General features: G+C 56.1%; 1 protein-coding gene and 2 long non-coding RNA genes across 4 annotated transcripts in view; 2 read left to right on the top strand and 1 right to left on the bottom strand.

The window, feature by feature from the left end:
- Nucleotides 1–1318: 1318 nt before the first annotated feature.
- Nucleotides 1319–25493, bottom strand: part of EFR3B (EFR3 homolog B) — a 53091-nt gene continuing 28916 nt past the window's right edge. The window contains exons 5-22 of the mRNA XM_077152295.1: nt 22321–22470; nt 21234–21368; nt 20626–20704; nt 19882–20017; nt 19550–19711; nt 19127–19238; nt 18793–18844; nt 16931–17103; nt 16344–16419; nt 15827–15988; nt 14698–14829; nt 12402–12469; nt 11548–11675; nt 10691–10782; nt 8321–8369; nt 7347–7453; nt 6041–6090; nt 1319–5623 (exon numbers count right to left, since the gene is read on the bottom strand). Of these exons, the coding sequence (XP_077008410.1) occupies nt 5518–5623; nt 6041–6090; nt 7347–7453; nt 8321–8369; nt 10691–10782; nt 11548–11675; nt 12402–12469; nt 14698–14829; nt 15827–15988; nt 16344–16419; nt 16931–17103; nt 18793–18844; nt 19127–19238; nt 19550–19711; nt 19882–20017; nt 20626–20704; nt 21234–21368; nt 22321–22470 (1969 nt within the window). The 3' untranslated portion in view covers nt 1319–5517. The remainder of the gene's footprint in view (nt 5624–6040; nt 6091–7346; nt 7454–8320; nt 8370–10690; nt 10783–11547; nt 11676–12401; nt 12470–14697; nt 14830–15826; nt 15989–16343; nt 16420–16930; nt 17104–18792; nt 18845–19126; nt 19239–19549; nt 19712–19881; nt 20018–20625; nt 20705–21233; nt 21369–22320; nt 22471–25493) is intronic.
- LOC143676953 (uncharacterized) lies at nt 16993–19250 on the top strand. The gene is made up of 3 exons (XR_013172322.1): nt 16993–17123; nt 18241–18432; nt 19159–19250. It is a non-coding gene; the product is annotated as an uncharacterized LOC143676953 (long non-coding RNA).
- Nucleotides 19535–23008, top strand: LOC143676954 (uncharacterized). 2 transcript variants are annotated; one of them, XR_013172324.1, is made up of 3 exons: nt 19535–19641; nt 22127–22346; nt 22446–23008. It is a non-coding gene; the product is annotated as an uncharacterized LOC143676954 (long non-coding RNA). The 2 variants fall into 2 exon arrangements; XR_013172323.1 differs by lacking the exon at nt 19535–19641 and having other exon boundaries at nt 21489–22346.

The raw sequence follows: 25493 nt of genomic DNA, 5'->3' as shown, positions 1-25493 counted from the left end.
TCCACCTCTAATTTCTGTGATCTGAGGGTGTTTTGCAGACCAGGAGCTCCGTTTCTCAGAAGGCACCACAGAGGTCTAAGCAGCAGTCATTTGATAAGCAAGTTCATTCAGAGCTACAAGATCTCAGCAGAAGATAAAACCCTGCCCTCAATATGTACAATGACAATATGAGCGAAACAATTCGGGACAGAAAATAGAGAATACAAATTCCACTGCTCAAAACTGATTTTTGCTCTTCAAATCCTGTCCTCCATTCCAAGCTGTCCAGATCCTCTTTGCCATCACAGTACCCAGGCAGGAAGGAAGAAAGAACTGTCATCCTGGGCATCATCTTGTGCAGGAGTCTGGGCATTGAACTTTAGAAAGCTGGGAGTTCAGGCCACAAAGTGGTATCTGGGCCTTGGTCACCAGACTTCCAGATGAAGGAGCCAGGTGGGGAGAATATGTGTTCTCTGAGAGCTCACTGGCTCCCAGGCCCAAAGATGGAGGGAGAACCTTTGTCAGGGTTTTGTTGTTACTGCTGGTGGTGATAATCTGTGCTGACAAAGCAGTAACTTCATTTGCCCCATCCTCAAGGGTTTTCCAGTCCTTGCCCTGTGTGGCACAGGCCACGTTGCCTGGAGGGAGGCTGGCTCCACCAATGGCCCAGGCCCTTGAGGGGGCAGCAGCTGGGCTAGCTGGTGGTGGAGAGGATCAGAAGCAGCTAGATAGACAGTGCCATAAACAGCCCCAATTCTCCTGTCCGTTGGTGATTTCCTTTCCGTGTGTAGCCATCAGTCTGGATTTTTTCCAAATAAATTTTGGGACATGGGAGGAGTCCAACACTTCTCTGATGGCCACTTTCCCCATCCTCCTCCCACAGGGGGAAAAGACTGCCCAGCAGCAGGTGGGCCAAAAGTAGGATTCCTACAGGAGTGTGAACAGGGCCTCAGGACTTTCCCCAGCTCCCAAAGCTGGGAATTCAAAACTAAAGAACACTCACCTTGGGAAGTCCTGATACGAGGGGCATTAGAAGGCTGTCCAGATTTTTAGGTTCTCCTCCAATGTGCAGTAAATTAAATAGGCCAGATTCTGGTCACTAGAATGAAGCAATGGTCTCAGGCCTTCCTATCTGCAGAGAGCCCCCGCCTGTGAGTCCTGGCCCTCGTATTTCCAGTGTGGCAGCACCCTTCCCTACCGCCTTCCTACAGAGGCAGATAGAGTAATGTTCAGTGGGGGTGGCTAAATGTCAGTGGTAAACTGTTGGAATTTTCAGATCCTGTTTGCAGCTCAAAAACTCATTTATGTTAAAGAAATCAAATAGACAACCATGTGGTGACAACAGGAACATTTATTTGAAAAGGGCATCATAAAGCCTCACTGGGAAATCACAACTAATAATCCTAAAGGATGATTTTGCTAAGAGTCCTTCTTCCTACATCCCCCCATTTCCCTTTTTCCTTCCTTAAAATAAAACCAATTTGATTTGATGAGTTTAAAATACAGAAAACTGCCACAGGCACTAATTCTGCACTCACATATAAATACGCCAGCTATGATATACATATATCTTCAATTACAAACTACATTACACACACATGCGCGCACACGGGCAGGCACACACACTCGGCCAGGTCTTGAGGGTCTAAGTGGGCACAGACGCATTATAATGTATGCACGTGTGGGCTGCAGTGTTTGTGGCTTTGCAACTCTGAGCGCCACATGCCAGAATCAACCATCATGGAGGAAGAGCTCGTGAAGGGAAAGTGATGCGTTGAGGCCTCGGTGTCTCCTGAAGGAGAGGCGACCTTGTCACCCAGCCCCAGCTGGAGGAGAGCACAGAACACAACCTTCAGGCCCCCAGGAGACCACAGAGACTCTACCACCACTGCTGCCCCAGCTAGCTGGGCTCCAGGACATGTCCCACCATGGCCACTCTTTGGTGATCTTGGACCTGGGCCAGATTTGGGGCAAGGGTCATCTTAACCTGAAGATTTCTGGGGTTAATGCGATGAAGAAGCAACAAGCTGCCCTAAACGTCAAATGGAAGATGCCTTGTTTTTCCATGACCCTGGAGATGCCTCCTAGAAACACTGGAAGCAGGCGTGGCCTGCCCCATGGGACCACCTCCCCTGCCAACCTTTGAGCAGGACACTTAACCTAACAGCTAAGGCCTGGTCCTTTCCCACAAGCGCTTGCTTAGCTGGCCAGCTCCCATTTTCTGGTCATGAAGAGGAATTTGAGAAAAGAGTCTCAAGTATAGGAAAAAAATAATAGCATGCCCTCTCTGTCCCCAGGTAGAAAGGCCTGTGGACTATGGAATGGCACCTGAAAGGCCTCGTGACCCAGGGTCCCCCAAGGGAGCCCAGGGGTCTGGCCTTGGAGCTGTTTAAAGGAACCCCAAGGCCATTCTGTTTCTTAGCCCGGTTGAAGTTTGTCCCACGGGTCCCAGAACTGCCAGTGCAAAGCACAGTACACACGTGGCCCCAGTGCTTTTTAAGCACTTCTACTGGTCCCAGGCTCACCCTTCCCACTGCTCACCCCTTCTGTTTGTATGTGTGAATGGGGTCAAGGACAAGGAGAGGAAGACGGGAAGAGGCACAGGACACAAGGGTCCCTGCGGTAAGGAAGAGAGAAGGAGCCTCCAGGATCACAGATGCTCTTTCTGAATCTGCCTCTGACGCACCTGCAAGACTCACCCAGATAACAGAACTGCCCAAATTCAAAGCCACCCTGCAAAGTGCTAACCAACTCTACCCCTGCCCACAAAGCACGGGTCCTGGTGGCTTTTGGGAGCAGCACATCAGAATGGGCTTCTTGACAACAGAGGGTAGCAAACAGGGGTCGGGCACATGAGATGACACTGCCGGGTGCCAAAGGGCTTGGGAGGCAGTGGCAATGCCGGACTGAGGGCACCCAGAGCCCACCAGGCCCTGCTTTACCCCACTCCCAGGGCTGGCGGTGGGGGAAGGAGACTCCTTCATTTTCCATTTAGTTTTCTGTTCCAGTTCACGCTCACCTTAACCTTTCTGATTCTGAGACATAATTTGGAGAGAATTCAAGTTCTACTTCATAGCAGCAGGCCATCTAATACTCTAGTGTGAAATTTAAATGGAAACTGAGAAGAGGGCATGCCAATGCGACCAGTTCCCCCAAAGAAACACATCTTTGCTAGGCAGAGGTGACCTCAGGACCCATGAAGAGGGAACGCAGTGGCGTCCAAGCAGAGCTGGAACCCTGTGCAATCCCCCCGTGCTCTTCCTAGGTAGGGGATGTGGGGCAGGGACATCGGAGCTGAGGGTCTGCAGGCGGCCGGTGCTGCTGACCCCGCTAGGCCCCTGGGAAGGAGCTTCCTAGTCCCAGGGCCAGGGCACCTGCAATCCGCTCAGGGTGAGGCTGCCGGGGTGGGGTGGGGGCGGTGCTAAAGCTGAGCAGCGTCTGGAAAGAAACAGAGGGCCTCTCGACCACGCCAGGCAGAGAGAAGTTAGGGGACGGGACAAGCCAGCGAGGAAAGACTTGTTTGTGGCTCGGGATTTAGAGTTCCTTTAAAGTTTGTTCCCAAAGTTGCTTTCCAGTTCGTTTAAAGTGATTTTAATCTTGGTTATTAGGTAAAGATATATTAAAGAGAAATCCAAGTTCATGCTGGTCAAGTCGAGCATGAGAGCCACAGTGCACAGCCAACAAGCCTGGCCCCTGGGCCCTGTAGCTGAGCAGGCCTGGGAGAAGCAATGAGCTCACAGCACGGAGGCGTGACCAAGGGCAAAGAAACTGCTAGAGGGAGGGCCAGAGATCCCCCAGCCAAGAGAATTATCGCACACATAATGGGAAAATGAGCATGTCGAGGTCCTCCCTGGTTCGGCCACCTGTGCTAACATCAGGCCCTTTGTGCAGCCATGCGGGGCCGGGCAGAGGTGGCAGAAAGAGCCCTCATCTGACCCCAGGCCCCATGGCCTAAAGTTGCACCCTGCAAAGGTTAGGCCGAGAAGCCCACTCTCCCTCCACCTCTGTGAAAAGGAAATCCTCCGGGGCAAAGCTTCTGACCAGCACATCCTGGTGAGTCCCAGCAGTTCTGAAAAGGCAGGGATGCTCGGGGGAGGCAGGGGATGTCTGGGCTCTTTTGGACCACAGGGCATGGCCATGGGATGGCAGCCTCAGCGAGGCCCAGGAGAAGCTCCTGGAGGGAAACAGCCCCTGAAGACGGGCTCCAGCAGGGAAAGCAGGTGAGAGAGCAGCAAACCACTGCCTCCCTTCACGTCGCCTCTGTACACTGGTGACATGGGGACAGGCATGCAGGGCGTGGGGACAGGTGTGCAGGGCGCAGGGACAGGCATGCAGCGAGCAGGGAGCAGGGAGCATGCAGCGGGCCACCCTCGGCTTCTCCCTGGGCTGCAGGCCTTGCCAGTTCGCACGGATGTCCTGGACATTGTCCAGAGACTGAAGAAATCATTCCAATATTAGGTACTGGATCCTTCTTTTCTCAAATCCAAAAGGTCACCATTTCACATCCTTGAGCCCCAAAGTGCCGCTCATCCCACTGGACCCTGCACGACCCCCGCCCCCGCCCAGGAAGGACCCGGTGCTCCGTCCATGGGGGTGAGTGGGCAGGCCAGGGGCGCCCCCGGCGTTGCTCCACCTTTGCAGCCTGTCTGCTCTCAACCCCGAGGCTCTAGAAACACCCTGAGATCCCCAGAGAGAGCCCGGCTGAGGGACACATCCCGAGGGAGGGAAGCGTGGGAGGGCCCAGAGGAGCTCCCCGGGACAGAGGCGGTGAGAAGATACTCCCAGGGACAGGGGTGTCCCGCTCTGGCCCCCGCCCAGCCCCCAGCCCGGGGAGACCCAGCGCCGTCCGTGTCGCTGGCCTGCCCTTCATTTCATCGCTGCTGCGCCCCACGGCGTCTCTCCCCCAAGCTCCCGTTATAAGGGCTCAAGGTTATTGAATAATAGAAAGGAACACAGACAGACAAGGGCAGGTGAGCAAGAAAATGGAGGGAACGCCCATGACGTGAGGCCCCCGAGCCCCTGGGTGGGTGTAAAGAGGCACCTCCCAGCTCCTGACACTGTCACTCGTTGCCTGAGCCGCTTTCCTCGGCTCCCTGTGGCTTCTTTCACCAACTTGGCCTCCACTAGTTCCGAAGCCCCTCTCATCCGGGGCCCTCCCCTGGGGAATGGCCCACGTGCCCCCCAGCGAAAGCCCTTCGCTCAGCACGCCAGGTGGGAGCTTCCAAGGTCCCCTGGCTTCTCTCTGGAGACCCCTCCACGACTCCCCTGGCTGACACCAAAGAGGAGACAAAGGGTGCAGGCAAGGCCCATTGGCCTCAGTGGCTGGTTGTCCCTCGGGCAAGACAAGGGGGGCAGGAGGGGCTGGGGGGGTAGGTGGGCAGAGCCGGCCCGGAGGCTCCACCTCTGCCGAGCTCAGGAAGGTGCTGTCGTCTGAGAGCCGTTTTCGTCGGGAATCCCCGTTAGATGTCATGTCGCAGGGGAGGGCTGAGGGTGGCCCCCCCAGACCCCAGCCCTCTCAGGGGCTCGGCTTCCTGGAATTCAGTACACACACAGGTCCGGAAACTTCATCTCGTAGACGGGGATGGAGTGGGTCTGAGGCTGACCGTAGGCGGCGGTGATGGTTCCTGACGGGCTCGGCGGGGGCCTGGGGGCGCAGGAATGCATGCATGGAGGAGGAAGGCATGGAGAAGGGATGGGGGTGGGGGTCCCACCCCGTGCAACTAAACAGGGCAGCTGACCCGGGGTCCTCTTTAACCTGTGCCCAGACACTGTGTCACTCCAGGGTGCCCGGATTTCAAGTTGCTCTAAAATCTATAGCTAGAGGCCAAGCTCTGCTGCACAGAGCTGCTTTAGAAGGTGAAGCTCTTTTCCAAGTTTCCTGAGCCTCTTTCCCTCTCCAGCCTCTATTTCCTTGTCTAGGGAGAGGCAGGTCCTGACCCCAGCTCTAGGGGCAGAAACTGGGGGAGGGGGAGGGACGGAAGCAGGTGTGAGAAGGAGCAGCCCCGGAGCAGGCACCCATGGCTGGGCCACCCAGGCAGGGCCCTCCCCGCCCTGCACTCACCGGATGGTGATCTCAAAGATCTGATTGAGTTTGCTCTGCAGCAGTGATGCCTAGATACAGAAAGAGAGGAGTGGGAGTTGGGGGGCTCCTCAGAGCCACTGCCGGCTGTCCCACCCATCTAGAGTGTGCCCAGGGCCGGGGGGGGGGGGCGGGGGGAAGCAGTGACAGCTTCAGGGAAGGAGCCGGCAGGCGCTGGTGTCCGGCACTTGTCTGCTGGACCCTGAGTGTGGATTCAGATGAGGCCGAACTACCCATGGAAGGCCGGACTCAGGGCACGGCACCAGGCACCTCGGGGGGCCTTCAGCAGGCAGCCCCTGCTGGGCTGCTGGGCATGGAATCAGGGGCCAGAGCTAGTCCCAGCTGCCCCCTTAACTCACGAGGAGCAGCTCTGCAAAAATGGGGGGAGAGGGAATGTTAGAGAAGATGGTTTCTCTGGTCCTTTTTGGTGCCAACTAAGTCTGTGAACACAGAGTGCGAGTGTGCATGTGCCCAGCAGTGGGGCCAAAGCTCCCAGCTCATGGGACGGGCAGCATCTACCTCTCAAGATGGCATGATGGACGCCATCCCAGGCAAGTCTGTATTATGTATATATACATATATGCATATGGATATAATGAAAAATTACACATATTTCTATTGAAGACCAAGTCAAATAAAATGTGTGATTTGTAGATTTCGAATGTTTACAATTATGCCTCATTATTCTAAGACTTACACTGTGGCTAACACATCCTGACACTTGGTCAATTTCAAGAAACTTTCGTTACCTCCCTTAAGAGCTGACACTTGTCCAGCTGCCTCTCTTTCAAACCTTCTTCCCAGAGCCCAGCTGCCTGGGCCCCCCGCCAGGGCCCCCCCATTGTTAGCTGGCCATGTTGCAAACGCTGGCCATCTTTCCTTTGCCGTGGATTCTTCCCCATTACCTGGTACAGTTGGGATTATAATGTCTCCAACCTCACAGCGTAAAGAGTTCATTCATTTGTCATGAGAACAAAATGAGTAATAAACATTGAAAGCTCTGGCTCACGCTAGGTGCTACTCAGCTGTTGGCCATGGTGAGGATTATTACAATCTGCCTGAGCTTAGGTCGTCTTCCTTGTCTGAAAATTATGAGGTGGAAGGGCAACGTAGTGCCAAGGCTTGGGAAAGACCCTGGTGAAGCTGAAGCAGAGCTCAGCGGGTTGGAACCTGAGCTGTACCTCTAGAGGACAAGGCCCCAAGATCCCCTACAGACTCAGCCTTGCCCTGGGCCCACAGCCGGTCTCCATGTGGCACCGAGGCCCCACCCTTGGGCTCCCTCACGTACCCGGGCCCCGCAGTGCGCTGCGATCTCCTCGAAGGGAGCCTTCTGGAACTTCTCCACCACCTGCCGCCGCCGCTCGCGCTCCTGCTCCTCGACCGCCACGCTGTCCACTGCAGGACCGAGGAGGGGTCAGTGGGTGCCCCGCCCCCAGGTGGGCCCCCAGGGTGGTACCGTGCGGCAGGTCAGTGGGTGCCCTTGCCTGGCCCCAGGGAGGCCAGACCTTTCCCTGACTCTGCCTCTGGTCCTGACTCTGCCTCTGGCCCTGGGGGTTGAGAACGAGCTAAATGAACCCTCAGCTGAGCTTCCAAAGCCTCAGGAGGCTACCCTGCCAGGAACACTCTGAAGTGGAAGTTTCTGGAACGATTAGTCCTTGGACCAGGGATGACGGAAACGGTACAAGGACAACAGGAGAGTCAGGCAGACCACAGAGGCCCAGCTGGGCCCCATGGCAGGGGGGTCTGAGGCCGCTTAGCTCAGGGGTCCCCACACCTGACCTGATATGAAAAGTGAGTTAGCATGAGAAAAGGAGGGATATATTCATCATGCGGGGTTTAAGAAGGCAGAGCACTGTGCACATTCAGAAATAGCACTTCCTGAATACGATTACTGCTCAATCATGGTAAGTGGGTATTGCACTGAAAAATGTATCGCCGTTATTAAATAGACATTAATATGATTTGTTCTCCATGGTTTTCACCGGGTCAGTGTTTTCTTTTGCATCAGGCTCCACCAAAAACTAGTCAAAATATTTATACAAAAGAGCTTTCTCCCTGTCTGCTGTAACCCCCAGCTGGCTGCTTTTAAGGGCAGCTGTCGCAGGTGGAGAAGGGGGGCTGACACAGGCCGGGGCGAGCTGCTGCCACTGTGGGCACAGCAAGGGGCTGCGCCTGCTGCCCGGGGGCTGTGACGGGATCACGGGATGCCGCCAGCCCCTCGTCGCCCGGCCCCGGGAGGGCCCCACACGCGCCCAGACTCACCGATGGCCTTCTTCAGTGTCTCGTAGGTGATCTCCTCCGCAGGCACGCGCTGAGGGAGAGGGAGAGAGGCTCAGAGGCGGGGGGCAGCTCCGGCCTCACCTGTCACCCCGCAGCACCCCATTTCTCAGGAGGAGGTCCCGATGGTGAGAAACGCCTCCTGGAGCCCCGCGGTGTCCCCGGGGGCTGCAGGAGCGCCGAGCAGGCCCGGCGGCCCCCCGACTCAGGGCCAGCGAGGCAGACGCGGGCAGGGGGCCAGCTCAGGCCGGCCAGGGGACCTGCATCTCCCGGGGTCCCCCCCGCCCCGGACTCGTCCCTTCAAGCGCGTGGGAGAGAACACCGGGTCATGGAAAAAGAGCTTCGGAGAATGTGACCGAAACGTCCACAGCAAGGGGCGCCTATGGCAACTAATCTCGGAAGCGCGGGTTAAGACTTGAGGAACATGTTTTGCGACTCAGGACGTTAAGTCATCTGGAGACTGGGCGGGTTGTGTGGCGTGTGGGGATGGCGCAGGAAACCCGCACCGCACAACTATCCGCAAGGTGACTGAGGAAGGGTGGGGGGTCGCCAGGCCCCCGCCGAGGCTGTGCGCCCGGGTCACCCGCTGTCCCGGGCCCCCGGGCGGCCGCCTCCGCCGGGCTGAGCGCGGAGCGGGGAGCGGAGGAAGCCCCCGCAGGCGGCCCCGGACCCGAGCTCCGCGCGGCCAGGCCCAGCCCCGCACGGCCCCACCCTGAGCGCAGGGAACGGACGGAAGAGGACTGGTTCATTTTCACAGTCTCAGGGCGACCAGGGCAGGAGCGGGGCCCCGCGGGGAGGCTCCGTGCAGCCTGTGGCGACACGCGGACGCTCTGGACAGGGGTCTGGCGTGGGGTGAAGTAACTCAACAAACGGGCTGGGGGTGGGGGCTGGGCACCAGCCAGGCTCGTGGCTCGGTCCCGGGGGCAAAAAGCGTGGCAGAGGGCGGCGGGCCGCTGCGGGCTGGGGGTGGGAATAGCGCTGCGCTCTGGGGGGCTCCCCGGGGCGGCCACCAGGCCCCTGAGCCCGGCTCTGGGCTGGGGCGCTGCACAAGGGGCACGGAAGGCCTCCGGGAGCCCGAGCTGGGCGGCCTGTGACAAGAGTGGAAGACGTGTCGCACGGCAGAAGGGCATGGGGGGGAGGCCCCCACAGTCCGGCTCCAGCCACCAAGCGCCCCCCAGGCGAAGCCACCCTGGAACTGGGGAAGGAATCTATGCTGGCGATGCTGGAGACCAGGAAGCAGTCGCCTCCTCCCGGTGCTTCCTTTCCTCCCCAGCTTGGTGCTGGGGAAGGAGCGTCCCCTATGGCGGGACAATGTGTGGACCCCGAGACCCTGGCCCATTTGAGGGTCCCAGCCCTTTAGAGCCGCAAGACCTTGGAGCTTCCTCCCGCCCTTGGGAAGGTGCCACACAAGCTCACAAGGGCTTGGGCTGGAATCTGCCCCACTAAACGAAGACTGCCAAGGTGGCGGAGGGCGTGGCTAGAGGGGGGCTTGTTCCCGCCCCAGAGTTCCCCCTTGCTCCCATCACATCTGGGGAGAGGCTGGCGTGGGGGGCGATGCTCAGGAAACATCAACCCCCCTGAGCCAGGGCACCCCCCCCTCCCTGCCCCAGCCCCACCTGCACTTCCTGCTGGGACCCCACCTCTGTCGGCCGCTGTCACTGGGGCAGCTGCTGTCACCCATGCAGAGCAGCATCAGGCACCCTGCGGCCCCAGGGCTCCTCCCTCCTCCCTCTGCTCCCCAGTTTCGTTCTCTTGGGGGGAAGGACATTTAGTATCTCCACGCTGATTCCCTATTTCCCTTCCCCATGGGCACGTCTGCTGTGTCCCTCTGCGGTGGAAGAAGTGCGGTCATGAATGGAGATCTCACATGTCAATCTGAGCTGAAATGAGCTATGCCTAGTTTTCAAGAGAGGATGGAAGACAGTTCTTTAAGGCACCACTGCAGCTTTCTCTTAAACAATAAAAGAAAAGGGCCCTTTATCGATATACCTGCAAAGAATGCCACGCACACTACTGTCATCCTGTGAAACCTTCCCATTTCCAACACGGGGCACATCAGCTGCTAGGGAACAACTACCAGCAAACCTTTCAAGAGTGATTTTCATGCCATCTGTGTGTGTGTGTTTGTGTGTAGCCTAAATAATTTTTCAGATGGAAATATCTATGCTATATATGATGAGAGTCAGTAAGCAAATAGGATTTACATGAGAAATTGACCTTCCATGTGCCCCTTGATGTTTTGTGTGGTTGAGGGGTCCTGAGGCATCAGGTCTCCGGCTGCAGAGGCTGGGCAGGGACCCACCCCTGGGGAACCTGGGTTTTTCTAGGACAGTGGAGAGAGGACAGGAGACTCACCTCCTCTTTCTCTGGACTATTCCTCGATTCCACCTCCACCTGCAGGGAAATGGTCTCTCCAATGCTCTTCCTCTTGGATAAACGATCCTCATCTGGAAAAGGCGAGTCCCAGACATAGCGCTCCCCACCCAGAGAGCCAGATCCACAGCCTCCCGGCCTGCCCCCCAGACCCTTTATCTTCGCTGGGCCCGCAGCTCTCAGGGCTCACCACACACTCAGGCCTCACCTGCAGTTTACAGAAATTTCCAGTATGCTCTGGACCTTCTCTGTCAGCTAAGTTGGTAAGTTTTGCTTTTTAGGGCTGAGATTTTGAAATCTTTGAGAAGCACCCAAAAGAGCTGCCTATGGTCAGAAAGCACTCCCCGACATATGCGAGCATCACCTGCCTGCAGCAGCTGAAGCTGTCATTTATGTCGCACTTACTAAGTGCTATGACCTTCATTACTTCACGGACCTCTTGCATCCACCTTCCGAGGCAGGTCTTACTAATATCCCAGTTTTAAAGTCAAGGAAACAAACTCAGAGACACTAACGGACTCTTTCCAGATCACTCAGGCAGCGGGCTGCACAGGGGCCTCACATGGGGTCTCTGATGCCACAGTCTGCGAGTGCCCCTTGGGCCACCACAGTGCCCCCCACCCTCCAAGGGCCAGGCACGCACGCCAGCCTGTTACCTCCAGGCATTCTGCAGTGAGGAGGAGAAGAGGGGAGACAAGAGGATGCGCCATCAGTTCCCACTGTGCCCATCAGCTCCCGTGTGGCCTCCAAGGGGCCCTGGAAGGTGGCTGAAGGGCCCACCCAGAGCCCACCTGCCTAGAAGCCGGGGCCACATGGGAGTTCCCCGCCCGGCCCCCTACCTGTCAGCTGAGGGGTGTAGGGCATGCAGAGCCGGTCTGAATTGTAGCCGCTGCCCCCCAGGACCTCACTGATCTTGCTCTGGCAGAAAAGGAGTTCGATGACCACAGTGTCGAGGTTCGGAGAGAGCCTGGGAGACCGAGCGGGGCAGAGATGAGCTAGAGCTGCAGGTGATTTCCCAACCACTAAAGCAGCGCGTTCATGATACACTATGACGGAGACGCAAAAGGAATGAGACCCGCCCGCAGCCTCAAGCTTCTGGAGATGAGCACGCGCATGTCTCGGCACATGGCCCTCAGTCACACGCGTTTGCACACCCACAGACACCCCCGTTCCTCTCCTGTCATCTGTTTATTCACCACCCATGGCGTGAACATTCTTTCACGGTAAATATTCTACCGAGAATTATCATGAATGGGCCGCCGGGTGTTTATTAGATGGCTGGGCTATGATTTACACGGCCGCCCCACTGTTGGACTTTTTGAGTTTCTCAGAATGTTCTTTCTTGAGCTCCTCTGACGCTGAAGTGGCAGAACACAGCCCGAGAACACAGCCGGGATGCGTGGCAGGGTCTTGGCAGGCACAATTCCTCCACGATGCACTTCCCAGGAGCTTGGCCAAAGCCCCCCGAGGCTGCCCCCCATCCCACCCCCCCATGCTGGGTGCCAGGGGGGGCTCCGTGCCACATGCTTGAGCCGTGGGCTGCGGGACCGCGGTGGGGTGGGCCTCAGACAGGCCCTGGGCCGCGGGCAAGCTCCACTGTTGCCCTTGGCTCCACGGAGGCCTGAGTGTCCCCGAGTCGGGGCAAGCCCTCCAAGGCTCCCACCTTCTCACCCAGCTGCCCTGGGGCACTCACCTGGGCCTCTCCACAAACACGTCCTCGGGGAGCATGTACGGGGCCTCCTTCTTCCTGGTCTCTATGACCTGCAGGGCGGGGGGGGGGGGGGGGGGGGGGAATCCAGCAGTAAGGGCTCGGTGCGGCCGGGAGAGGGAGCTCAGAACACACCAAGGACAAGAAAGGGCTCCCGCCGCGGCTCAGCAAGCACCCCCCTCTCCCACCCCCAACTCCTTGGCAGACGATGCTGCAGCTGGGCTTCTTGACGGAGAAAGTCGGGCCAACAGACCCTTGGAGCAGACTGCAAGTCCCAGGTGCCCTGCTCAAGATGCCACCACCACCCCCACACGCGTCAGGTTTCCTCCAAACGCGGGGACCCTGACACCTAAGACCGCAGCTTCTTTCTCCCGGGCCCTATTCCTGTGCTTTTGATTTAAACGCATCAAAAGGGACTGAAGATCGTACCATTTCCCAAATGGTACACTGCAGAGCCCAGGGACGCTGCCAAAGCACCTGGTGGACAGGTGACAGCTTGAGATTTCCTCAGTATCCTCTGTATATTTTTGACAAGAGGTGAAAGTCACTAAGCTGGTGAGAAGCGGGAGGGTGGCTGGCGTGCCAGCCTGAGCAGGAGGCGAGGAGGCGCAGGCACGGCTATTTTAAGTGAGGAGGGTGTGAGGCGTGGCCTTCCCGGACGCCCTCACAGCCCTCGGCTGCCCCCCTGGGGTGGTCTCTGGCAGGTGCTGTAGGCTGTCACCCTTCGCCAGGCAGCTCAGGCCAGCGGAGACCTGGGGATTCTTGCTTTATTTTGCTTTGTGTGCATATTTTAAAGCTAATCCTAGATGTCACGTCATGTCATCTATAAATACTGCAGTATGTTTTAAAAGATCTTTTTTGCAACAACTAAGAAAATCTGATTATAAAATGGGTATTAGATTATTATTGATATTTTAATTTGGAAGATGAATAGCATGGCAATTATTTTAGAAGTATGTAGGGGTGAAATGGCATACTGGCTGGGATTTGGTTTGAAATATTTCAGCAAAGGAAAAGAAAAAGGGAATAGATGAAGCAAATGTGTGAAGATCCTGATAATGGTTTAATCGATAAGATAAGTATACAGATGCTCAAGGTGGAGCTGAGAAGGTAGGATTTAAGGGATAATTATGACTGCTGCATCGTTACACAGATATTCCTTTTTGCTTTCTGGTACATTGGAGTAGAGAGAGGGAAATACCTGAAATCTGTGCCCTGTAACCCAGCCGCCTTCATCTCTGATCTTGACTGTACTGCCTTTATCGTGTGCCCCTGCGATTGCAAAAGCCTCATGACTCACCCTCACTAGTATCCATTTTAACTGTTTTTTTGACTTTGGAGTCTTGTGATCACTGAAGACAGCCCCTAATATTTATTAATGAAGGGCCTCGGGTCAGCCCAGAACGAACCCATCCCAAGTCCAAAGTTAGCGCGAGACTGGATCTAACCAAAATGGGCCTGTCTGACATGCGCAGTAGCTCAGATATGAACCTGTAATACTAGAAATTCCTCATTATAATACTAAAAATCAGTCCCATCATCATAGTAAGATGACCATTTTCTTACACATTCTGTGACTGAGCATGCAATCAATCTGTGCTTGCTCAGTAGATCACCTCTAATCACATCATTTGGGGCCACTGTACTCGTTATCCTAAAACCTGCCCAGCATTTGATACTATTAAACTGTCAGAATTAATGCCATTTAGGGAGACGGATTTTAGGCCGCTAGGTCATTTGCTTTCCTGCTTTGCGCCCAGCAATAAATTTCTCTCTCTTTGAAAGCCGTGTCTCAGGAATTGGTCGTTGAGCACATCAGGCAGAAAATCCACCACGATTGTCCAGTGACAATGGTTTTACCCCCCTGCTTTGGTGATATTTGAACATTTTCACAGCCAAGACTTTCTTTAAGTACCTTGAGTCCCACATGACGGTGGGCGTCTGCACGTATGCCGCCGTGAGTAGGGGGAGGGTGGAGAGGCAGGGGGTGGAAGGGCAGGAAACAGGCTAGGAAGGGGACCAGGCTCTCCCCACGCCACCCTCGTCATTTCATGTCACACTCTGCTTCATCTACAAGAGGGTCCCAGCCAGAAAACAATCAGGAAATGCTGCCTCAAGGAGAACTTCTCACTGTTATTAGGTCTTCATTTAAAATTCTCATCGACGCCCAAGACTGTGCACAGGGCTCCTGCAAATCGGGCAAAGCTGATCTGGGGAGCCCCAAGGCAGGAGCCTCCGAAGGCCCCAGGGCAACAAGGGACGCTGAGCCACCCGCACCAACCTCGAGGATGTGCTGGCAGAAGGCGGGCACCGTGGTGAGCTGGCTGATGAGGTTGAGGTACGCCGCGCCCAGAGCGTAGAGCGCACAGCGGTTGTACACGGGCAAGTTCTCTTCATTGACCTGGGCCACATCCTGGGGCAACACAGAGGGACTTCCCGAGTCTTCAACACAGACTCTGCAGGTGCCCTGCCCGCCTCCCAACCTCTCACCAACCTCCCATGGAGACGGCGCACTTCTCTAGACTAAGCCTTTCTCAGCATTTGCCCCACAACTTCCTGGGAGACAGAGGTCTCATTCTCACGAAGGCTGAACTGAAGGGTCCCTACAACCACCCACGAGACGATGGCTTCGGCTTCCCCCTTTGCAGCTCCCGACTCGGTGGGCTTCGCTGTCCAAAGTCCTTTCGTTCAGCCTCCTAGGATGCTGTCTGTTTCCCTAGAGCCTGCAGGTGATCCTCGAGGGCTTGGCTTCGCTTGCTGAGCCGGGCCCACACGTTGAGAAAGCCGTGGGAACCACCCAATTCTAGCTGCTGAGGGTGACCAGCCCCAAGGGGCTGCAGTGGCCGGGTTCGTCTTGCAGGACCTGACACTGTCAAGTGGGGTTGCCGAGACCCTCCAGCCCTGGATTCCACACCGGGGAATAAGGTGCCCGCTGAGCCTCAGGAGCCTGAGCGCGAAGGACCCACTCCAACTCCCAGCAGCAGTGCCAGGCACCCAGGCTCAGACAACATTCAGTAGCCCCAGTGTGGAAATAGGCACGCTCAGCCAACGCTCGAAGCAACGCGGAAGCATAGTTAGGTTTGGAAACCAGAGGCCCTTTAGACAAACAAGTTTGTTGCGTGATGAATGGCTGCATTCCCCAGTGTCTCCTCTTGTTTGCAGGTGGCCCAGGGCATCCCTCCTGGCTTCCCAAACAGGGCCATGGTGCGGGGGCTTCAAGTGCACCTATTTCTGGCCTCCCAAGCAGTCCTGAAGCAGTCCTACTCAATACTCTCTGAAAAGTGCTTAGCCCAGACTGGCTCTGCCTCTGGCTCTGTCCCGCGGCACGCCCCGCCCCCTCCCGGTCCTGCCCCGCCCCTGGGCCCACCCCCTGCCCTGTCCCCGCCCCCTGCTCTGGCCAGCAGCCCCACCTGGACGGCCAGCACGAGGCGGATGAGGTCTACCACCACCTCCTCGTTGGCCAGCTCGATGCTGAGCAGCGCCAGCAGCCCGTAGAGTGCCTCGTAGTGCTTCTGCACGTTCGTTTCCTCCTTGAAGCTCAGGTAGATGTGTCTGTAGAGCTGCTGGGAGTGCTGGGGTGGGAGGGGACACACAGAGAGGCCATGGTGGCAGGGACAACCAGTCTGAGTGGGGACGGCGGCGCATGCCCCTCTCTGGCCCCGGGGAGTGGGCGCCTCGGGTGGAATGACACAGGCTGGCCTGGGGTCACGGAAGGCCCCGGAGGGAACCCGCGATAAAAGCTGGGCTCAAAGCCAGCGTGAGAAGAAAGCCTATGGCCCAGGGTGCCCACCGGGGGCTCCTCACTCTGGCCTTGGCCCCTGAGAGGGGGCGGCTGGTCACTGGAACTGAGCTTATCCCCGGAGGGGGCAGGCTGGCTCTGGGGGTGGGGTCAGCAGTGACTTGGAGGCTGGACGGTCAGGTCCTTACCTTCTTCATGAAGACTGTGTCCTGTCGGGAGCACTTGTCCACTTTCAGCTTCAGGACAGAGATGTCACTGAGGGTGCTGGGGGCGGGACACGAGGGCTGCCTGAGTCTCACCTGCTGTCACTGCGCCTTTTACTGGTTGAATGTTGGTTTGTACCGAAGCCTCCTGCCCTGCTCTTCCAGCCCTGTTTCTTAGCCTAATCTCCATTTGCTCCCAAGTTCTCAAGTTCCCGTCCCCATCTCTTAAATCTTGTTCCTGATTATTCTTTCTTATCTTATTCTCCCCAGTTCCCTCTGAGCCCCACATCCCCTTCTTTGTCCCCACCTGGAAACTCCCTTCTATCCCTGCTCTTCATCCCCCAAATCTCCAATCCGCCTCTCCCCTCCCCCAGGTCAGAGTCCCCTTTGGGCCCTTCCTTCCCTTGCCCACCTGGAACCCCGGAGTCAGCCTTGGTCATCAACTCCCTGGTGGGTCTCATGTAATTTCAGAATCAACCAGCCACCTGGGTTCAAGGTTACTGGCCAAGGACGCAGGTCCTACGGGGAGCCTTTTCCCCCATCACAGCACTGCAGGGGGGCCCCAAGTTCACCTGATGGTAGAGAACTTGTGGCGGTTGCCATGACGATCAATGAAACTGATGAGAATCTCTAGAACAAAGAGACGGATTTCTGCATCCTCCATGAGGGCGGTGGAGAGAAGGCGGTCAAGAAAGTTGCTGGGCAGGGCTGACATCATGTTGCTGCACTGGAAACCTGTGGATACCTGCAAGGAGCCCAGGACAGGCGTGTTCAGGGGTGCCATCCCTCTTGGGGCAGGGAGGAGATGGAGGACCAGCCAGCCAAAGTTGGCGCTTTAGGCATCTCCCAGTCCAGCTCCTCCTGCCTCCCACCCCGGGCTCTGGAGGCCTCTAAAACCCACCAGATGACCTCTCAGCTCAGCTCGGTAGACACTCGGTGGACAGGAATAGAGTGCAGGGCGAGTATATCAAACACAAGGAAGGAATGAGCATTAGAGAGGAGCAGGAGCCAGGAATCTAACGTTCGAGCCAGTCCAGGCACAACTGACATACACCATGCACAACGCTTTGCTAACGGTCTCTGGGTAGTAATGGAGAAATAGAGAGATGGCGGAAGCACTCAGAGCTGGGCTGAAGATTTAGAACCACACACGCATGGCAAGAACCAGAGGCCACCCAAAGACAGGCCTTGGGCTACATCCCTAGCACCACCGCAGTAAAGGGGGTCTTCGCATTAAAGCCTGTTGGCACAAACACACACACCACCCGTGGGGCTGTCAAAGCCTTTGTACGCAGCAAAATGTCCATCAAGTTAAGTCTGTGCTGCAAAACAGTGCTTTAAAGACACAAGAACAACCCTCCCCCATAAAACCAGTGCCTTTGTTGATTCAGACACCATCCCCCCTCCCAGGCTCCAGCACAGCCTGGGGGCAGCAATCATGACATTGGTGTTCACTGAAGGGGTACGCATCTGCGGGTGCCCCAGACTCACTTTCGTAAAAAGCTGGGGACAAATTCAGGAGGGTAAACGCAGCAAAAGAATGGCAGGGCAATGCAGACTGCTTGGGGAGCACGATGTGGGCAGTGCCAGCGTGAAAGGGCTTCATGAACCCAGAGTGACGTGGAGCATGTGGGCTGGTGGAGGGGGGGGTCTGCGCAGAGCTGGAGCAGAGGGGCAGGGGCCGAGGTGAGCCGGGGGTCTAGGAAGGGAGAGGGGACAGGAGACCTTCCAACTGCAGGCTGAGAGGTTTGAATCAGATGTATAACTGTCGGGAACTGAGGCCCCCTCTGAAACAAAGGGCAATAGAGGGGAAACAGCATTTCTTGTTGGGTTTAGAGTGGGTGAGGTGAGATGGAGAATAATCTAGTTGTGCGATGTCCAGAGTTTTTTAGGCCAAGCTGTGAATCAGATTACCCAGGGAGCTCTTAACAAGCACAGATTGTGTTCAGAGCAAGCTGATTTTGGGATTGGCATTGGAGAACAGCAGATCTAGACTCCAGAGAGAGCGGCAGTGATGGTAAAGAAAAGGTGTATAAACACTGATGAAGGAAAAGACAGTGGCTGGGAAGCCGAGGTGGGCACAGTGCTCAGGGGAAACCAATAGGGGAGGGCCCTGGGGGGCTACCTGCAGGGGAAAAGGGTAGGAACCTCAGGAGACCATGTCTTTCATCTCAAGACAGAGGTAGTGTTTGAGTGACAAAGGCCACACATAGCCTTGAAGGAATCTTTGTAAAAAGTAGACATAAGTGCCCCGCCCGCATCCCCACTCTGGCCAGCCCAGCCTGGTGGTGAGTGGAGTCCCCCATTTGCCAGTTTGCTGGCCCACTTGTGCAGTGTGCAACCTGCAAGGCCGCATGTGGCTGTCCTCTGCTGGTCCCTGGAAAGGGGCTGCCTCCTGCAGAGGTGGCACAGGGATGGGGACAGGGAGGCTCACCTGGAGAAGGGATTTCAGCAGCATAATCTGGGTCAGCCGATTCCTGTTCTCCCTGAGGGTTAGAGACACAAACCCTCAGAAGGACGGGGAGGCTGGTGGAGGCAATGGCTCCCCAGGATGGAAGAGTGGTTATTAATGGGGCAACCTGAGGAGCTCTTCTGGAACCCGGAAGCCCCGCTCGCTCGACACTGCCGAGGGATTTGGGAATAGGACAGTCAGGGCAGGGTCAGGAGAGTGAGCGGGACTGGGGGTGGGCAAGAGAACCCAAACCCCCGCAGTCTAGGCTGGCGAGGCAGCGGGGGGTGGAGGGGTGCGGGCGGGGGCGGCCCCTCACCCGGTCTTCCCGGCCTCCACGGGGTGATGCAGGGACGGCAGCGGGACCTTGCTCATGATGAAGAGGATCACCTCGGAGCGCTGGTAGGTGGGCAGCGTGCTGGCGAAGGAGCCTGCGGGCAGGGGTTGGGGCGGGTCGGCCGGGCCCGGGCGCCGAGCGAGCAGCAGGGGCGCGTGGGGGCCTCTTCCCTCGAAGAGCCGACCCCGCCCACGGTGATGCCGCGGCGGTTCCGCGATGGGTGCCTCCGGAGGGCCCTTCACTCGCAACCCAGGAGCCCCCGTGCCGAGCGCACCTCCCGGCACCCCCACAGGCCTGCGGTGGGTTGGCCCTGAAGGCGGGGAGCCCCTGCCCCGCGCGCGGCGGCCCCAGCCTGCTCCCCCGCCCCCCGGGGTGCCAGCCCTCCCGGACGCGCCGCGGGCCCACCGATGGTCTTGATGACGGCCTCCTGGAACCTGCGCTCCTCGTGCTCCTTGATGATCTTGGCGCCCAGGCTGAGCGCGCCGTCGTAGCTCCCGGTGAGGGCATAGTCGATGCTGAGCCGCAGCTGCCTGAGCAGCGTGTTGAACATCTCCAGCACCGTGGGCCCTGGGCGCAGCGGGAGGGACACCCCGACCCGAGGCTGGGCGCCCGCCCCCGCCAACCAGACGCCCCCCTGCCCAGCCCTCCCCTCCTGGGGCCTCCCTCCTGCCTCACCCCCCGCCCCGCCCCCTTCCCACCCGGGGCGGTTCCTGCCCTCCCCCCCCGGGCGCCCTTACCCACGGAGCCGGTGGCAGCGATGCCCGCGGCTTCGGCCAGGACCTCCACGAGGCCCGCGCGCACGGTGGCCGCGCTGCGGCCGTGCGCGTCCAGGTGGCTCAGGAGCTGCTGGATAACCAGGTGGGAGTGCTGCGGCTGCGGGAGGGAGACGGCGCTGGGCCCCAGACAGCCACCCGCGTGCCTCCGGGCCAGGAGCCCCCTCTGGGGGTGAACAAAAGCCATGGTGCCAGAGGCGGCCCGCTGGGGCCCGGGGCCCGGGGCCCCTTCCTTGGAGCCCCTCCCACCTTGGTGCAACAGGGTCCCCAGCGTTTCCACCCTTCACTCCTGCCCTTTCACTTCCAAGGGATCCAAAGTCCGTTTCAAAATGCTGTCATCCTTTTCCAGCCCTCTAGACCTGGTCTTATTGGTCAGGGCTGTAGGATTTAGCCCAGGGTCAACATGTGGCCCATGGCCCCTGCCAGTTAAGACCTAAGTGTTTCTAGGCAATGTGACACTGCCCTGCAGCCACGCTGCTGGACGGTGGGCCTGTAATTTGTAAGAGCTTTTCATTTCATTCTTTTGTGCGTTCTTTTGCATTGTGTTTCATAGAAGTACTGATCTGCAGATTGTATCAGGAATAAAGCAAAACTGGTCCTTCTCACTGGGTTAGACCACAAGGGGCTTAGGGCACGAAGCGGGGTGGAGCACGTGTCATCCAGAGGTGCCCTCGGATGGAGGCAAACCACAGCAGGGAGCCAGCCTACCTGAATAGAGTACATGATGATTTTAAAGCAGCGGATGGCAAACACCTTGGGTTCCCAAAGAGAGTGGTTATCCAGGTGGCTTGAGAGAGAAAAGGGGACACTGTGAAACTCAAAGGGGTGTCCGGGAGGAGAGACTAGGGACTAGCTTGGTAGGAGATGACACCTCCCAGGAGGCTCAGCAGAGCGCAGCCCCTCGCGGGCTCCCAGGTAGGTGAGGACATGCTGCTGGGGATCGGTGGGAGAAGGGAACAGAAGGACCTCGGGGTCCAACCTCGGGGTCCAACCCCGGAGTCGGGGGAACACCAAGGACAGGGCTCTTTGGCTGTGGGCACAGGGAATGAAGGAGTGAAGCCAGACCTCTCCCTCAGCCCCGGAGGCTCTCCTACCGACTCCTCTCCCCCACCTGTGCTTGCCCCCCCATTTCCCCCCCAGATGGCTTTTGCTTCCTAATTCAGGGAAGCCTGGAGGGGCCAGCCCAGAGGGGACCGACTCAGGCAGCTGAGCGGATAAGCCAGGCCTGGGCCCTCTCCATGTCCCCACACCGCGGTGCTCTGTTGCCTTCTCCCTGCCTCGGCAGAGGGCGGGCTGCGGCTGCGGGGGCCACTCACATGAGGACAGGCTTGATGGCGTTTTTGATGTTGCCGTAGGCAGCGCGGCCCAGCAGCTCCCGGAGGCACCGCTCAGCCAGCTCCGCCGGGTTCTCCTTCTCCTTCTCGGGGGCTTGGAGGGGCGAGGGAGACCGGCTGCGGAAGGGCGGGGTGGAAGCTGGGGGCTGGGCTGTGCGCCCCGGGTGGCCCCCGGGGACAGGGCCATGAAGGGGGACAGGGGAGCACCGCAGAAGGCACAACAGGGAAGGCGGCCTGGGGTGGGGGGAGATCGCGCGGGGGCGACAAAGGTCCTTGGCCGCACATGGTGAGGAGGGGCCTGCGCGCCCCGCAGGAAGGGTTTCCTGGTCCCGTGGGTGTGGCCAGGCTCGGACCAAAGTGTCTCCGAGCGCCTAAGGCTCAGGAAGGGAAAAGCAATGGGATGCAAAGAGAGGGAGGCAGACGGAAAAGCGGGAGGAACCAAAAGAAAGCTGCAAAGAGGACATAGAAGGGAGAGGGGGACGGAGGAAGGAAGGAACCGCACGGTGGCTGGCTCAGGTCCAGCTCAGGGGTACCTGATTTACAGCGGTGCCCCCAGACCTGGGCCAGGTCCCCCGCCCCCGAGACCACAGAAACCACAGCGAGCGCCTCAGGGAGGTGCTATCCCAGGTTTGGCCACCAGAGGGCAAACTTAGACGTCCCCCTCTAACAGCAGCACAGACTCCAAATCTTTTTGAGTGGGTACCGCTGCTAGCTGGTGAAGCAATCAACTTTTAAGGGCCTGAAATACCATTAGGAAGTGAGGGAGGAAGGAAGGTCAGGGAGGGAAAGACCTCAGTCACTGCCATGAAAGGCATTTGAAACCGCCTTGGCTTGCTGCTTCCCAAGAGACACTTGGTTCTTTGTGTTCTCACCAGCCACGCCTGCCCCCCGGGAGTCCAGCACTGTTATTGTCCTCTCTTCATTAATGCGGATGCTGAGAGGTACAGCAGGCAGGCAGAAGGCCAGGCCCACGGCTCCTAGGGAGCCAGCTTTGGACTCACTTGCAGCACAAGCCATAGAAGTCAAGATCCCTGGCCTTGCAGCTGACGCCAGACCCCCGCCCGCTCACCTCTCCGCCTCCTCTACGTGCTGCAGGTTGAAAAGCAGTGACGGGACGATCTTGTCCATGTGCTGTGGGTCCCAGATGTTGGCCTGCAACTCGTCATTCACCGTCTTCCTCACCACCCCTTGCAGACCTTTGATGCCTGACATTCGAATTCTGTAAGAAAAAGGGCAAAACGGGAACACAAAATCCTCAAGCCTGGGAAGTCAGCGTCTGTGGCAAGGAGAGAAGCTTGTTTCGGGGATTAGAGATGCATGCATTTGCCCATTAGACTGGAGAGTGGACGCCAAGTGGAGAGCACCTCCCACTTTCCACGTCTTGACCTACTTCTCATGCTGGGGAACACGAGTCCAAGAAGCTAAGTCTTCTGGCTCCTTGAGGACACTCCCAGATTGTCCTTGGCCTGGTACTGTCCTGGCTTCAGTCCTGGGGTGCTGGTTGCCCCAGGTTCCCCCTCTCTAGCTCTCATCAGGTTTGTTCCAGCTTGGGCCCAAGATAAAAGTATCGAAGCACGGCTAAGAGCCTACAAGGTAGAATATAGGGCTCTGAGGGTGGGGGTGGGGGTTAGACCTGGAGGGAGAGACAGAGTCGCCAGACTCTTCAGGCACCAAGGGTTTTCAGCAGGGAGACAGGCCTCCAGTTCCCACTTATTGTAGAATAAAGATTCTTTCCGTCTTTCCTTCTTCTTTTTTTTTTTTTTAAATCAAACATCAAAATTTTATGATTATACAATAATAGAGAAGAGAAAATTTACCCTTACTGCCACCTTTCAGAGACAACCAGTATTAGCATTTTGGTGTCTTTCTTTTTTTCTGTGCATAAAATTTAACAGAATTAAGAACCTATTACAAATATAATTTGTGTTGGATTTTTTCACATAATATTATATTAAATATATATATGTAATATTATTTCCTTTATCATTAACTCTTCATAAATATGTTGAACAGTTGCATGTTATACTGTCATAAGAACTTACTAAACTACTTACTAAATCAGTTATTGAAATTACTTCTGTTTTTTTTTCTACTATAAATAATGCAATGTTTGGCAGGCTTGCATATAAATGTTTTACTACATTTCAATTCACTACCATGTGTGGGATGACTGAATCAAAAGGGAAGAAATCAGAGGCTCCCAATATTCCCAGAACACTCTCCCCATCCCCAGCGCACAGCTCCAGGAGAACGCCTTTCTCACCGTGCCTGCAGCAGCAATGGGGATCTCATTTTAAATATACCTTCTAATTTCCTGGCCCAGAAAAATGCTCACTCTTGCAGCGATTTCAGTTTGCATCCTTTTGAGGTGGGGCAAGACGGTGGCATAGTGAGGTGTGGAATTTAGTTCCTCCTCCAGAGCAGCTAGTAAATAGCCAGGAATCATACAGAACAACTGCTGGGGGGACATTAGTGACCGGACACACAGCCTACCCCAGTCTGGAATGGGTGGAATGGCTGAAACCCCACATAGACTGTAAGACCCTCTCCCATGGGCAGGGCAGGCTGGTTCCCCGAGGGGAAAGGAAATGCTGTTATTCGATTCCCTGAGACCCTGCTGATATTTTTCCATTTTTTCCCCTATCTTTTCTTTTGTGTGTAGGATTTCAGATGTTCTAGCCTCTAGTTCTATCCTCTAGTAGCAAGGAAGTTAGCTCAACCAAGCTCCAATTGCAGCATTAACAAATTTGGACAGCTAAACTAGATCCAGAGCACAGGTAAACCTGGAGTAACCACTAAAGGAACCAGGAATTTTCCCCTTGGCAGAGAGGGAGAGGGGCTGACAGGGGGGAAACAAACAAATCAGAGACTTTTTGAGTTGGACAGCACAAAATAATGGAAAAGGACTGGACTCCCAGAATAGGGGGCACACAGAGCCTGGGAACACATAGAGCCACATACCAACTCCAAATCTTAATTGGCAAATCTGGGGAGCTAGGGTCCTGCTCTGAAAAGACTTTTTCTCCCTCTCTTTAATTTTTTTTTTACTTTTTTACAGCTCATGAGATAGAAATGCAAGCACCCTCAGGCTTCAGTACTGCTCCAGGCAAGGGCAGGATTAAGGCATGTTTGAGAGACAAAGTAAATAGGTGAATGGGGACAATTCCCTAAAGGGTGTATCTTCCCCAAGAAAAGGGGGATGGGGCCCAGCTCTAGTGGAGACCCTCCTTCAGGGAGTTCAGCCCCCAGGGGCTGGAAAACAGAAGCAACCCAAGCCCATGATCTACCTCAGCCTCTGTCTCAATCACCCCAATGTCAGGGAAAGGCTGCTGAAATTAAAGGCACCACATCATTTTACACTGGGGGGAAGCTGCAGGCACACAAGTATCACATGCTGGGCTGGATCTAGAGGCTTCATGGGAATGTCTGTCAACCTACTGTGTCTCGCCCTCAGGGAAACTTGATAGTGGCTACTCTCTTCATTGAGACGTGGGCCTTCCTGTCTGGGAAAATCTGACTGGGGTTGATCATTCTGAGAAGACTCTCCCCCAAAAAGTTTCCATATAGGCAGGGCAAGAAGCAGAAAAACAAGAGCTGAAAAATTCTGATCAGTTAAACAGAACCTATGCTAGAGTCTAGAATAAGTTGAACTGAATGCCAAAGAACAGATAGAGAACAAAGCCAACAAACAAGAAAACCCTGAGTAAAAGAGTGAAAATGGCCTCCAGAATAAACTAAGGAAATCAAATGCCCAGGCACCAGAAAAAATAATGAGTCATAATGGGGAAAAGGGAAGATATGGCCCAGTTAAAGGAACAAACCAACATTTCAAATGAGATATTGGAGTTAAAACATCTAATTCAGGATGTTTGAACAGATATGCAAAATCACATCAAAAATCAAATCAATGAGCTCAGGGACGATAATGTCAAAACAGATGAAGGTTATAAAGAAGACATTGGGCAAACATAAAGAAGAACTCAAAAGTTTGAAAAAACAAATAGCACAACTTATGGGAATGAAAGGCACAATAGAAGAGATGGAAAAAAAAACAATGGAGACCTACAACAGAAGTAGAAGAGGCAGAAGTAAGGATTAGTGAACTAAAGGATAGAACATCTGAAATCCTACACACAAAAGAAAAGATAGGGAGAAGAATGGAAAAATATCAGCAGGGTCTCAGGGAATCAAATGACAGCATGAAGTGCACAAACATACATGTTATGGGTGTCCCAGAAGGAG

This window comes from Tamandua tetradactyla, chromosome 3, assembly GCF_023851605.1.
Source record: "Tamandua tetradactyla isolate mTamTet1 chromosome 3, mTamTet1.pri, whole genome shotgun sequence".
NCBI lineage: Eukaryota > Metazoa > Chordata > Mammalia > Pilosa > Myrmecophagidae > Tamandua > Tamandua tetradactyla.
This window is presented reverse-complemented; position numbering and strand designations above follow the sequence as displayed.